The sequence below is a fragment of the Diabrotica undecimpunctata genome, chromosome 5 (genome assembly GCF_040954645.1).
Source record: "Diabrotica undecimpunctata isolate CICGRU chromosome 5, icDiaUnde3, whole genome shotgun sequence".
Taxonomy (NCBI): Eukaryota; Metazoa; Arthropoda; class Insecta; order Coleoptera; family Chrysomelidae; genus Diabrotica; species Diabrotica undecimpunctata.
The window spans coordinates 144,035,811-144,048,482 of NC_092807.1; the positions used below are offsets into that span (position 1 = coordinate 144,035,811).

General features: G+C 33.7%; 1 protein-coding gene across 1 annotated transcript in view; it reads left to right on the plus strand.

The window, feature by feature from the left end:
* The window catches only part of Ptx1 (pituitary homeobox homolog Ptx1), a 190,300-nt gene that overhangs the window by 94,615 nt on the left and 83,013 nt on the right, over positions 1-12,672 (plus strand). Inside the window, exon 3 of the mRNA XM_072532923.1 lies at positions 3,805-3,921. Coding sequence (XP_072389024.1) covers positions 3,805-3,921 — 117 coding nt within the window. The remainder of the gene's footprint in view (positions 1-3,804; positions 3,922-12,672) is intronic.

Sequence of the window (12,672 nt, forward strand, 5' to 3'; positions counted from 1 at the left end):
TTTTCCGAGGTTTCCCATATTTTCCGGCCAGTGAAAACTATGTAGTTGTTTATATTTCGACGAGCTAGCCAGATTAAAAAAAAAGGATTCTAGCTGCAATGGAAGCCGAGATAATGTAAATTTTTTCTGCGTGTTTCAATTTGAAGTTCCGATCTCGAAAAAAAAAGGGAGCTGAAACATTTATTCTCCACTTTCCTATATCGACCTTTCGAAAGTACCTTCGTTTCGAAGGGCCTTCGTTCCTATTGATCATAGAAAGTTTTTTTATGTGAGTTTTTTTACCAGCTATCCAATGGTTGTAGGTAAAAGTCAGTAGCTTGAAAAATATAGAAGTTATTACAATTTTTTATAAGTAAAAAACGTACCCCTTTTTCAAACGTTTATTTTGTAAATAATTTCGATGAAAACGCAATATGCATTTAACGTTTAATAGTTTAAATATTTAGCCTCAGGGATAAATAAATTAAATAACTTTTAAACTATTTGACCTATCGGGCGGAAATTTCACACAAATTTAAAAGACGGTAATTCCTCGATGTTTAAATGTAATAATAACATTTTATTTTGTTAATAAGAAAAATTAATAATATTTTTAAATTAGTACAAAAAAACTGCTTTTTTGCAAATATCTTCGTAAATTATTTATCAATTTTAATTTAAAAAACAGGAAAATAAATATTCTTAATATAACAAATGACATAAATATTGTTTATATAAAATATAAGGGAAAAAACTTATAGATAAAAAATCAAATTGTGACCATAATATATTGTTTTAAAAAAACGCAAGGTAAAAATACGAGTATTTTTTCATCTATTCGTCATCTAGTAACCCCCACCTATGTCTTAAAAGTTTTAAATATCTGCAAAAAATTTTGCCGTGAAATCGATGATTTTTGCATAACCAAATTGGCTAAGTGCATAGAAAATTAAAAAATTGTAACTCAAAAATATCAACAGGAATAAGTCTAATTTTGTTACTTGGGGGGTCCCTGAATACTAATATGATAACGACGATTGTCCTAGAGCTACCTGGTGCCCAGGGTGAACCTCGTCTCCTGAAGTTTTAGGGTATTTTCATTCATAATCAGTCGAAAGTCATTACTCGGTGGACGGTTATCGACGTTGGACCTCTTTTCCTAGAGTTTTATGTTATTGTCATTCGAAATCAGTCGACAGTAATTATTCTAAGGTTTTCAAGGTTGTGATGAACATGAATATTATAACGATCGTATCAAGCTACGCGGTGCTCATATGGACCTCGTCTTCTGGAGTATGTTTCATTCTAAATTAGTCGACGGCCATTACTCGGGGAGTTTTCATGGTCGTTGAACATGAATATGATAATGACGATCTTCCTCGAGCTACCTGGTGCCCAGGGTGGATCTCGTCTCCTTCGAAATCAGTCAAAAGTAATTACTCTGAATCATTCATGATCTATTCGTTTATATTCAACTTTAATTAGATGTTAGAATATATGGATAGAACCGGTAAGATCAGCATTTAACAATTAGAATTATAGCTTTACAATACAATAAGAACAACAATCAATGAATTCAAGACAGCTCAGGTATAGTTCCTTTCGAAGAAAAGAACACTATTGAAAACTACACCAATCCATTTATCTAACCTACAGCTATCCGTAAAAAATTAACAGTTTTAAGTATGTCTATAAAAGTATCCAATTTGAGTTTATGCCATCGAAATTTGAAACTGTACCCTCTATTAACCAGGGATGTTAATTTAAGTATGCTGGAGGATGTTCTTTGCGGAACTTTAACATGTCTTATGTCAAGATTAGAGCCGCCGAGAGAAATAAGCGGGCCACGGTAACAACTAAAGAGCGGGCCCCGGTAAAAAGTGACAAGCGATCCTAGGTAAAACGTGAAGGGTAATCCCCGGAAAAAAGTAAAGAGTAAAAAAAAAGTAAAATATTTATAATAGTAAAAATATTTACAACAGAGGTGCTTTTCGAGTTTTCTGATTGGCAGAGATGGCTATAAAGAAAAATTTTCTTCATCAATTCTTCGCTGATGTTTTCTTTATAAAACTCGTGCAATATATCAACTTATTTCTTAATATTGTCGTCATCTTCATCTAGAAAAAGAAACGGGAAACATTAAGTCTTTGGTCGACATTGGGCCCCTTACATCGCCGGGCCCTGGTAAAATCTACCGGCTCTACCGTCCTCTTTACGGGTCTGGTCAAGATCATAGTACAATAAACACAAAGTATGATACATAATGTTCCAACATCGGTTCGCTTCGCGCATCACGTAGTAAAGATCTCTTATTCACGCAACGTTTGAATGTAGTTGTATAGGAAATACATTTAATTTAATTTGGCTAATACAATTAAAGTAATTATAATTCTTCTCATGTACAGGTGGTTGCATGAGACAGATAATAGAATAGAAACTGGTGCATCAAGAAGTATTATAAACTACATTTAAAGATAACTATTTATATCGCATGGGTATGGGTATTATATCATATGGGTAATAATATGGTCTTTCAGATAGATAGGCTTTTGTCATTTTACGGAACTTGGGAAAAGATGTTGCAGATTTAAGCTGTAAAGGAAAAGTTAGTTTTTTTGCCGAATATAAAATAGATTTCTTTACTAACTTAGTGGAAGGGATCGGTAAATAAACATTAAATGTTAAATTTCTGGTGGAATAGTCGTGGTTAGGTCTTGCTATAAAAACATGTAAGTGTTTACAAATTAAGCAGTTTCTAAAATATATAAAAAGAATAGCGTTAAGGTCCCGTGATTTTTTAAGTAGTTTTTGCAATGTGTTGTTCTTCTGAGGCCAAACATATCGTATTGCTCTTTTTTGTAATTTAAAAATAACATCAGATTGGGCAGCTGTAGTAGAACCCCAAAAATATCATATCGAAATTAAGACCCGAACAAAGAAAAATATGTTATTCTGGACGATGCCAAATTGATTTTTTGGATCTTCGAAACAGATCTTATTGCACTGCCGGCCGAGGCTAGTTTCTTACTTAACAAATCAATATGAAGGGACTATTTAAGGTAGCTGTCTTAAAAAATACGAAGAAATTTTACAGTAACATATTATATATTCATATGAGTTCTAAATCTTCGTTAATCTACAAAATGGAAGATATATATTGAAGTTATTTCTAGTTGAATAACTACGCATATCACCCAGTTTATCCAAAGGTTTTTTAAACCATCTATTTTGAACATATAACAAACATTCGAAAATGTAACAACACGGCAGGGTAAGATATACAACTAAACAACAAATGGTACTTTTCAAGACACTATTATGCTTTAACTGAAGGAAAAACGAGGTAAATTGCTTCAATGTCAAAAAAGTCGTTTAACTATCATTACAAATAATGGGTGCGAGGGATCTTGGCTACCTGGAAGCCTGGCTCAGCTGTCAAATGTCATGCGCAATATCATACCTTGTGTTCATTATACCATGGGCCAAGATCGTCAAAACGGAGATAAGTATCAAAGATCATGACAATGAGAAGATCACAATAATACTCTGCTATCTCTACTTCCAGAATTAGAAGTCAATAAAAGACTTAGAAATAATTGACAATCTGCTTGCTAGTCAGTTAATCATTAAAAAGATTGTAATCTATCTCGATAAACCTTAATATCTAGAGAAAAATGCTCATTTCAAACATATACAATAAAATAAAAAAATAATAATACCTGTATGACAACATTTTCTGTCCATAATTTTATCATAATACATTATGTAATTCAATTTAGGGTTTACGTTATTACAAACATTCTACAACGTAAACTTTTGTTACAGTTTGGGCAGAAACGGGGGATTTCCGAGACGCCCACAATGGAATGTCCGGGTCGACGATGGATCATCCCCAGTTGCCTTTTCCTGCTACCGTTAGGACTCGAACACGGGAAAGAAAAGGTCAGTTTAGTAAAATATGGTTTTTATTTATTTGCATTATGTGAAGTAACAAATAAATTGGGTATAATTGTGTTTTACCTAATGAGGGTAGTGAAAACCCTGTTAGTAGACCCTATAAATAAATTTACACTGAGATATTAATGTGTAGTAATATAGCGATACAAAAAATAAGGTTTTAGAGTTTTACTGGAATCGAATTTACCAACTTTGATTTTCGAGAAACATGCATTTTCAGAATTTGTACACATTGCTTAAAGTCAAAGAAGTGAATACAGAATAATTAGCATGCTATTAAAATGGGGACGGATTATTTATACCGTCGATTGTGACGAGGTTTGGGTGGAGGTTGGCGTGGGGGTTAGCGTGGTAATTGGCGCGGGGCTTGGCGCGAACATTTCTGACAGTAGGTTTTGATTGACGGGGGAAGCGAACGATATTTTCTTTATGAAAAGTCTCCATGTCGAAGGTAATCGTATGCCGTCATCTCTTTTATAAAGACAATTTGGCCTTTTTTCAATATCTGTGGATTCTTCATGAATTCTTAGTTTATAGAAGCGGATTTTTTTAAGCTTTCTCTCTATTCGGATTGCCGAATATAGACCTCTCCTAATTCTCGTCATTCATCTCTGTTGTTTGTAAGTCGTTTCCACAGTGGTCCTGCGGTTCTTTTAATATCGTTACTCAGTGCATTTGCGGTATTCCTCGTAGTCTTTTGGCTTCATATGGCCACCAATTTCCGATTTCTTTATTCCATCGGCAATCCTTAAGACGTTCGTTATGTCTAGCTCATTTCCATTTCACTTTAGCTGCCTGTTCGACAGCATCTTTTACTTTTGTTCTATTACGAATGTCTTCATTGGTTTTATGTTCTTTGAGTGAGATACTCAGCATCTGTCGTTGTTGTATTAGTGAATGTCCAGGTTTGAGCTTCATATGTAAGTAAAGGTAGAATGCAGGAATTAAACACTTTGGTTCGTAGTCTTTGAGGTACATTTTTATTACGTACGTACGAAAGTCTTCTAAATGCTGTCCATCCCATTTTTACACGTCTGCTTATTTCGGTAGTCTGATTTTCTTTGCTTACCTTGACATTTTGACCCAGACATGTATATTCATCTACGTGTTCTATCTCTGTCCCCTGAATGTTTATCATAGGTTTGTCATCTTTGTTTGACATTAGTTTGGTTTTGCTGAAATTAATTTTCAGTCCTTTTTTTAGGAATTCTGTGTGCAGCTCCCCAATCATCGTATTCAGTGCATTCCATGTGTCGGCTATTAGTACTACATTATCTGCATATCTAAGATGGTTCAAGTATCTTCCGTTAATAGCGATTCTCCTATTTTCCCAGTCTATTGGCTTAAAGATATCTTCTGGGGCAGTTTGGAGATATTGTGTCTCCTTGTCTTACGCCTCGGTTAATTTTTACTGGTCTTGTTTCGATTCCATTACCCAACGTCACTATCATTTCAGCTTGTTCGTAAATATTATGGATTAATATTTTGTACCTTGGAGTCAATTTAGTTGTTGACTAATGCTTTTTCTATTGCCCACAGTTCTACGCTATCAAAAGCTTTTTCATAATCTATAAAAGCCAGACATAATGGGAGACTGTAGCCTTTTTTAAATCCGGCTTGTTCTACTCGTTGATATCCGTCAAATTTAATTGGTAATCTGTTTGTAATAATCTTTGTAAAGGTTTTGTAAAGTTGTCAAAGAAGTAAAAATGGTCGATAATTTTTCAGGTCTGTGGTGTCTCCCTTTTTGTATATTAGTATTGTTTTAGCAGTATTCCATTGTTCGGGTATGTTGCCTTCGAATAGACATTTATTAACTAGTATTTTTAGATATGTGATGGCTTCTTCTCTGCCTTCCTTCAGCATTTTTGCTAGGATTCCATTGCTTCCAGGAGATTTAATCATAGAAGCGGATGGGGGCAGTTAATTGATATACCTTCTAATGTCTTTCTAAACATCTCTTTTTAACACATAATAAAAAGTAGGGAGGATAGTACACATCCTTGTCGTAGTCCTCGTCTTATAGGTATCTTCTTAGAATTTTGTTGGTCTACTCGTATTATGGCTTTCTGATATCAGTATAATTTTTTAATGATTCTCATATCTTGATCATCTATTTCTGTGCTCAATAATAAGTATGCAAGCCTTGTGCGTTGTATTTTGTTCAAGGCTTTCTCGAAATGTACTAGACATTTGAATACGTCACAGATATAACGATACAAAACAATAAGATATGATTCGACAACTCCTAGGTTATACAAATTTTAAAGATACCTGTGAATTTTCGGTAAACTATGGAAAAAACTTACTGACGAGAAAAATATAAAGATATAAATGGGAAGGGATATTTATTAAATAATAATATTAATAAGAATAATTACAATTCCTAATTAAATTACCTTATACTGAAGTTGCCTTTTGTTGTAAATCTCATAGTAAAAAATTATCAAAAAAGAAGTATTAAGTTTAGTCGGTATTCGTCGTATGCAACATATTGGTTCAAGCATACGAGCGTTAACTCCGCATACATGTGTTTCAATGATCTGGTTATTAATTTTCAAAAACACATCCTTATTTCCATATATTCGTTTTCTCTTCAATACGTCATACCGTCGATTAACCGTATAAACAGAGTATACCGCACAAATCCAAGCCGAAACAGGGCCGACCTAGTGGTTCAGTGCATTAACATTTCTCTCAATGTAGAATTTAGTATCTAATACTGATAGCTTTCAATATATACCTTCTGTAATATTAATATTTTATCAAACAACATTAAAAAAATGATAATATTTATAAGCATTTTTAATTATCGGAATATGTATTTTGAAGCTAGCTTGGCTTATAGTAATTACTTATTTATTGTTACATTCTATTGTGTACTTTTTATGGTAGTAAGGGAATAACAGGAATATATATCTTTAAATGACAGTAGTTTTTTATATTTGTAAATATCGACCTGGTCTGTGTAACGATTCCTCTTATTTCAACCTAGCTATTAAGGTCATTATTCAGCAAATGTGGAACATCTTTCTATCGATTAGCCTTGAGACATTCAATGATGTACATAGGCCTCCTCTTTGCTTCTACTGTTAATGTTGCTTCTACTGGTAATGGTTTCCTTTTTTCGCTTTATGTCCATGATCTTCAAAATATAATAATCCTTTTCCATCCTTACTTTTTCTTGAGTAGTATGGTCAGAGTATGATATTCAAAAGACACAAAAAAGTTAACACAGGCAGGAGCTAGGGGAAACAGACACAGTTGAATTAGAGGACCATATCGAAACGGTAGAAAGTTTCACATATTTAGGAGTTGCATTAAACACGGATGGAACAGAAGAATCAGAAATCCAAAGAAGAATAGTAAAGGGAAACAAAGCTTATTTTTCACTCGATCATGTGTTTCGCTCCAAAAACACACACTGGAGATCGAAAATCAAAGGGTCTACAAAACTATTATCAGACCAATAGTATGTTATGCATGCGAGACATGGGTGATGACAGAAGAGACAAAAAGAAAACTGGAAGTCTTCGAAAAAAAAGTCCTAAGAAAGATATTTGGACCTATTAACGAAAACGGAATATGGAGATCCAAGTGTAACCATGAACTCTACCAACTGTTCAAAGAGACACCGATCTCAGAATTCGTTAAACTTCAGAAACTTCGCTGGGCTGGTCATGCAGTAAGAATGGAGACAGAAAAATTGCCGAAAAGAGCCTTAGATAGTAAAATGCGGGGCGCAAAACCTAAAGGAAGGCCACGTAAAAGATGGGAGGATGAAGTGGTAGCGGACACGCAAAATTTGCTAGACGTGAGAACCTGGAGAAGATCGGCGGGGGACCCGACAAGGTTGGAGGCATAGTTTGGAGGAGGCCAATGCCAGATTTGGGGTGTAGCGCGAGAGAGAGAGAGAGTATGGTCAGAGAAACACTTCAGTTTTGCTATTTGGCTGATATCGTATCCAGATCTAATGGTATCTTAACCAGATATTCTTATTGGAAAGTACATGATCTGGGCAAGAAAGCCTTCTGTTTTACTTGTACTCCAATTATATTGCATAGTTCTTTGAAAAATATCTCCCTATATATTATTGTCAACTCTATGTATGTATCGTAATTTTGTATTTAGAAACTATTTTCATTTTTTTACTGTAGATGTGTTTATAAATAATACCATTATACAAATTTCTAAAATGCTAAAACTTGATCTAAAATAACATCTTTATTATATATCCCTTCCATTTCTTTAAACGTAACTATGATTTTCTAACAATGTTCAAAAACAAATATGTCAAATAAATATTAAGTCAAAATGTATTTCCACTATCACTCCAGTCGTCAGAGATGAAAATGTCACTGAACCTGTAAAAATTATACGAACAAGCTGAATTTTGCTGAGAATGTCATTTTTAGACCCCAAAAAAGATGCAAAAATGCTTACCACTTTAACCCCCCGGCTTCCCCCTAAAACGCCATTGGGTAGGGGGAAACTCGGAAAAAATCAATTTACCAAAAATGTGTATGCCGTAGAAAAAATGTTTTAAATAAAAAATGTAGCTGAGATAATATTGAACAAAAATCTCTATTAGCACTTTTTGTGTACAATAAACCGTTCTCTCAGAAACAACGTTTGAAGCGACCGGCGATTTTGAGTATCAGGTGTGCGAAAACTCAAAATGTGTTTTAAAGGTGAAGAGTCCAACTTTCGTATACAATTTTTGAATTTTGTCGCAAATGAAGTCAGTTTTTATAAAGGGATTAAATAAATAAAGGATGCGCGAAACAGTTTATTGTACACAAAAAGTGCTTATAAACATTTTTGTTTAGAATCTCAGCTACATATTTTATTTGAAATATTTTTTCTATAACTTACAAATTCTATCGATTTTTTCCGTTTTCCATCCCACGATGGGGCGTTTTAAGGGGAAGAAGGGGAATAACTACCGGATTTCGACCAAATTCTCAACTCATGGAAAATGACTCAAAATTTTATTGCATGTAAATAAAATAAGTAAAGTTTTGGAAAAAGTTTGTTTTTGTATGGCACGAAAATATGTATTTTCAAAGTATGTTATTTTAAAGTATTGTGAGATAGTATACTTTACTTAACCAGTTCATTCGGCGTAACGGCATAGGGTTAACAAAACTTATCTATATCGGCAAAGAAAAGGTAAAGAGATATCAAAACTCATATAATAAAAAATATTGTAATCAGTAATCGATCATAATGTTCTCACACTGATATTTACAGATAGAAGATGAACAATGCAGTTATCAGTTCACCATGCGTTTATTACTTTAAAATTTACAAATCAATAATGAAATATAAGACGGAAGAAAACTAATAAATAAAACAATAAATGATATATTTTTATTCGAAAAGAAACAAGAAAGGGCACCAGACCTGGACAAATAACTAATGAAATCTGCACATTATTTAAAGCAACGGGTTCACGAGAGAAGTTGTAAAATCGAAAAAAGTAATGTACCAGCAAAAGCCTTTTTGCAAGTTAATACTGATAGTGGTGGAACGTTTTGATATGAAGTAGTTTTTGTTTGAGAAGTCCAGTGAGTACTTGCTCCTTGCAGCTCGTGTTAAAGCTCTTCGTGATTCTTAGCACGTATCTTTTGGTTAGAAACAGGATGTTGGCAAATTGATGGGTGTATGCTAACTGGGAAATGTGAACGTTTGTTATACTCAGGTTTTTTCTTTCGGTAGCCATTAAGATGTTCATTTGGCGTTTATTGATTACCTCATAGACGTCTCATATTAGGCTCTTGGTTTTATGTATGTTTTATAGCTATGCAGGAGAGTGCGTGGGCGTGTTTCCCAGGTTACCACGTAAGGCGGTTAAAAAATTGGCTCTTTTCTTACCTTGTTTAGGGTGTTTTTAATGTCAATGTTTCAATTGAGTGTTTTTGTTAATTCTACGACAATTGTAACTTGTAATTCATCGACGATTTGAAGTTCTCATCCCCTAAGTGGCGGGTTGAGCTAGGGCATCTAAATAGTATTAACTGTGTTTTAGCAAAATTAAGTGTAACTCTCCATTTGTTACACTATTTGACAGTTTTCTTCAATTAGATTTATGCCTTATTGAATACAGACCGACCTCCCTCGGTACGATTGGCGGTACCTGCTTAAAAAAGTGCAGAGTCGTCAGCATATAGGAGGATGAAGTCGTTTCTAGTCGGAGAGAAACCAAGGCTAAGCCTTAGTGATAGTCTAGGTAATCATTTCACTCTCTTCTAAGTAGATATTTATGCTAGATAGATGTGCCCGCCAAAACTAATAAAGAGGAACTGCAGGGACATATCAATGAAAACTATTTCGGGTAGAAAGCCGGCATTAACCGTTCTGGAATCGAATCGAATTGACTCCAAAGTTTGGAACTGTATTCAGAATCTGACTCGGATCGGAGAAAGTAACAAAGTAAGTTTAGTTTGGGTGCCTAGACATATTGGTATTGAAGGAAACGAAAAATCGCACCTACTTGCCAGTGGAGGGACAAAAGAAACATTCATATGCTTTCCAAAGCTTTTATACCTTAAGGGTGAATTCATTAAAAAAATGGCATCTATAAACCATTTAAGGGCTTTAAAATTTAGCACAGTATCTTTTGTATATGAGGTGTCTAATCATAAAAGCACAAACTCGCAAAAATAATTCTATACATTGTTCTGTTTTTCGTTGATTTCAAGAATTTTAATTACTATTTCTATGCTTACCATCCGGTCCTGTAGTGTACCAGAAAATAAAGGCTAAAAAGGAAACAAAAAACAACCAGTGTGCAGTTTTCCATCTATATGTTGAATGAAAAGAAAGAAAAATAATTGCAAAATCTTCCAATCGGTTTTTGCGGCACTTTCCGAGGCTTAGCGCTAGAATTTTTAATCAGTTTCTCAAACACGGAGCGTTTTCAGACATTGTATGCTGGTAAAGCCACGTGCACGTGAAATTTCAAATTTTGAAGGGAATTACGAGAGACAACAGAATATTCAATGTGTTATGTATGTTGCTTTTTTATTTCGGAACGTTTATCATTTATGTTAATGGTTTCGAATATAACGAAATTTAAAAATAGTAAGTTTTGATGTGATCTTAACTATGTAACAAAATACTTGAAAAACCTTAGCACTCTAAATGTTTATAACATAACCAAACAGTAAAAGTAAAAAAATAGAGATCTTGCATTTAGTTTTTTACACTTATTAGATCTTCTAAGGTTCAGCCGCAATTAATTTCTATAGTTTTCTTGCCAACTGAGAAGTTCTTTCATCAACTGAGGAGATCGATAAATGATTATATAGATTGTATTTTGTGTGTGTGTCGAAGTATTACAAACGTACAATTTTATGTTTTTGTTAATGTTTTAGTCGATCCCATGTTAATTGGTATCTACGTTTATTTTGCTACAGCCCATGTGCAGTGTGTTGGAGGCATTCTTTACCATTGGGTTCTTTAAGCTTTTTTGTGTCTGCTGTAAGGATACTTTGATGTCTGGCGATAAGTGGGTTCTAATCTGAGGCTGCTTCGAGGCTATTCTATATCTGATTTATATCTACTTTCTCGAGTGTATCTGCGGGCGATCGCCATGTATATAGTCGCCTGTCTGGTAGCTTAAAAAAGTCTTTGTAATAATCCAGTTCTGCTATTGGAAAAATGGTAATAGACGGTGCCTTTTACCATTGCGATTTCCAGACTATAGTCTTCTATACACGTTCCAATATTTGCATTTAGATCTCCTAGAACTATCGTGATTTCCCTAGTATTCACTATTTTTAGTGCCTCTTCGATATTCCAGTAAAATACTTCGACTTACTTATTGTATTCATCGTAGGAGCATACAATTGGATCAAATTCGATTTGGCGTGAATAAATGATGAAGACCCTTTAAATAACTGTAAACTACGACAATAAAGAATTTAATAAAGTTAATAATATTAAACTTTTAAAAAGTTTAATATAAATCACATCTTTAACTACTACAAATTCTTATACAGAAAATAATAACTAAAATCCTTTTACCCTATGACGGCCGATATGCAATTAAGATATGATCAGTGGGCCTCAAACAGTGGGGTGTTAATATTTAATTCCGATCGCTTGAAAAGTAAAACTATTTAATTTCCTGTATTTTATGTTCAGTAATAATCTTTACGTAATTAATGTAATATATTTAATTGTAATTATTAATAATTTACAAGGCGTGTTAAAAGAAGTGGAACGGAATATTTCGAATACTCGAAAGTTTCTATTTTGCGTAGAGTGAAAATTATACGAATGGTTTTGCATGCAGTAAAATTAGAAAATACTTACCAAGTTGCTGGTATGTCCAAATTTGAATTAAAATACATCCAAGACTTTACTTTCTGCAGACACTGTATTAAATATAATTTTGAAACAAATTGGCACTAAATTACTTCCGAGTTTTCAGTAAAACAAAAGGTTTAAACACGTGTAATCCAGTAATTAATACCAAATCTGTTGAAAGTATGCAGTCCAGTAATTAGACCGATGGTACTTTATCGTTTAACTAAAACACACCGCACAGTCCGAATTGAATTCCCGAAACACTTTTTTGTTACTTCTTTTTAGCAAACGATATGTCCTATTCACTGTCTGATATTTTTTCACTATCAGAGTCGTCACTATCTGAATTATCTATCCGAATAATTAGAGGCCGGACCTTATCTACAACTCGTTAGGTTTGAAAAGACATAACGAATATGT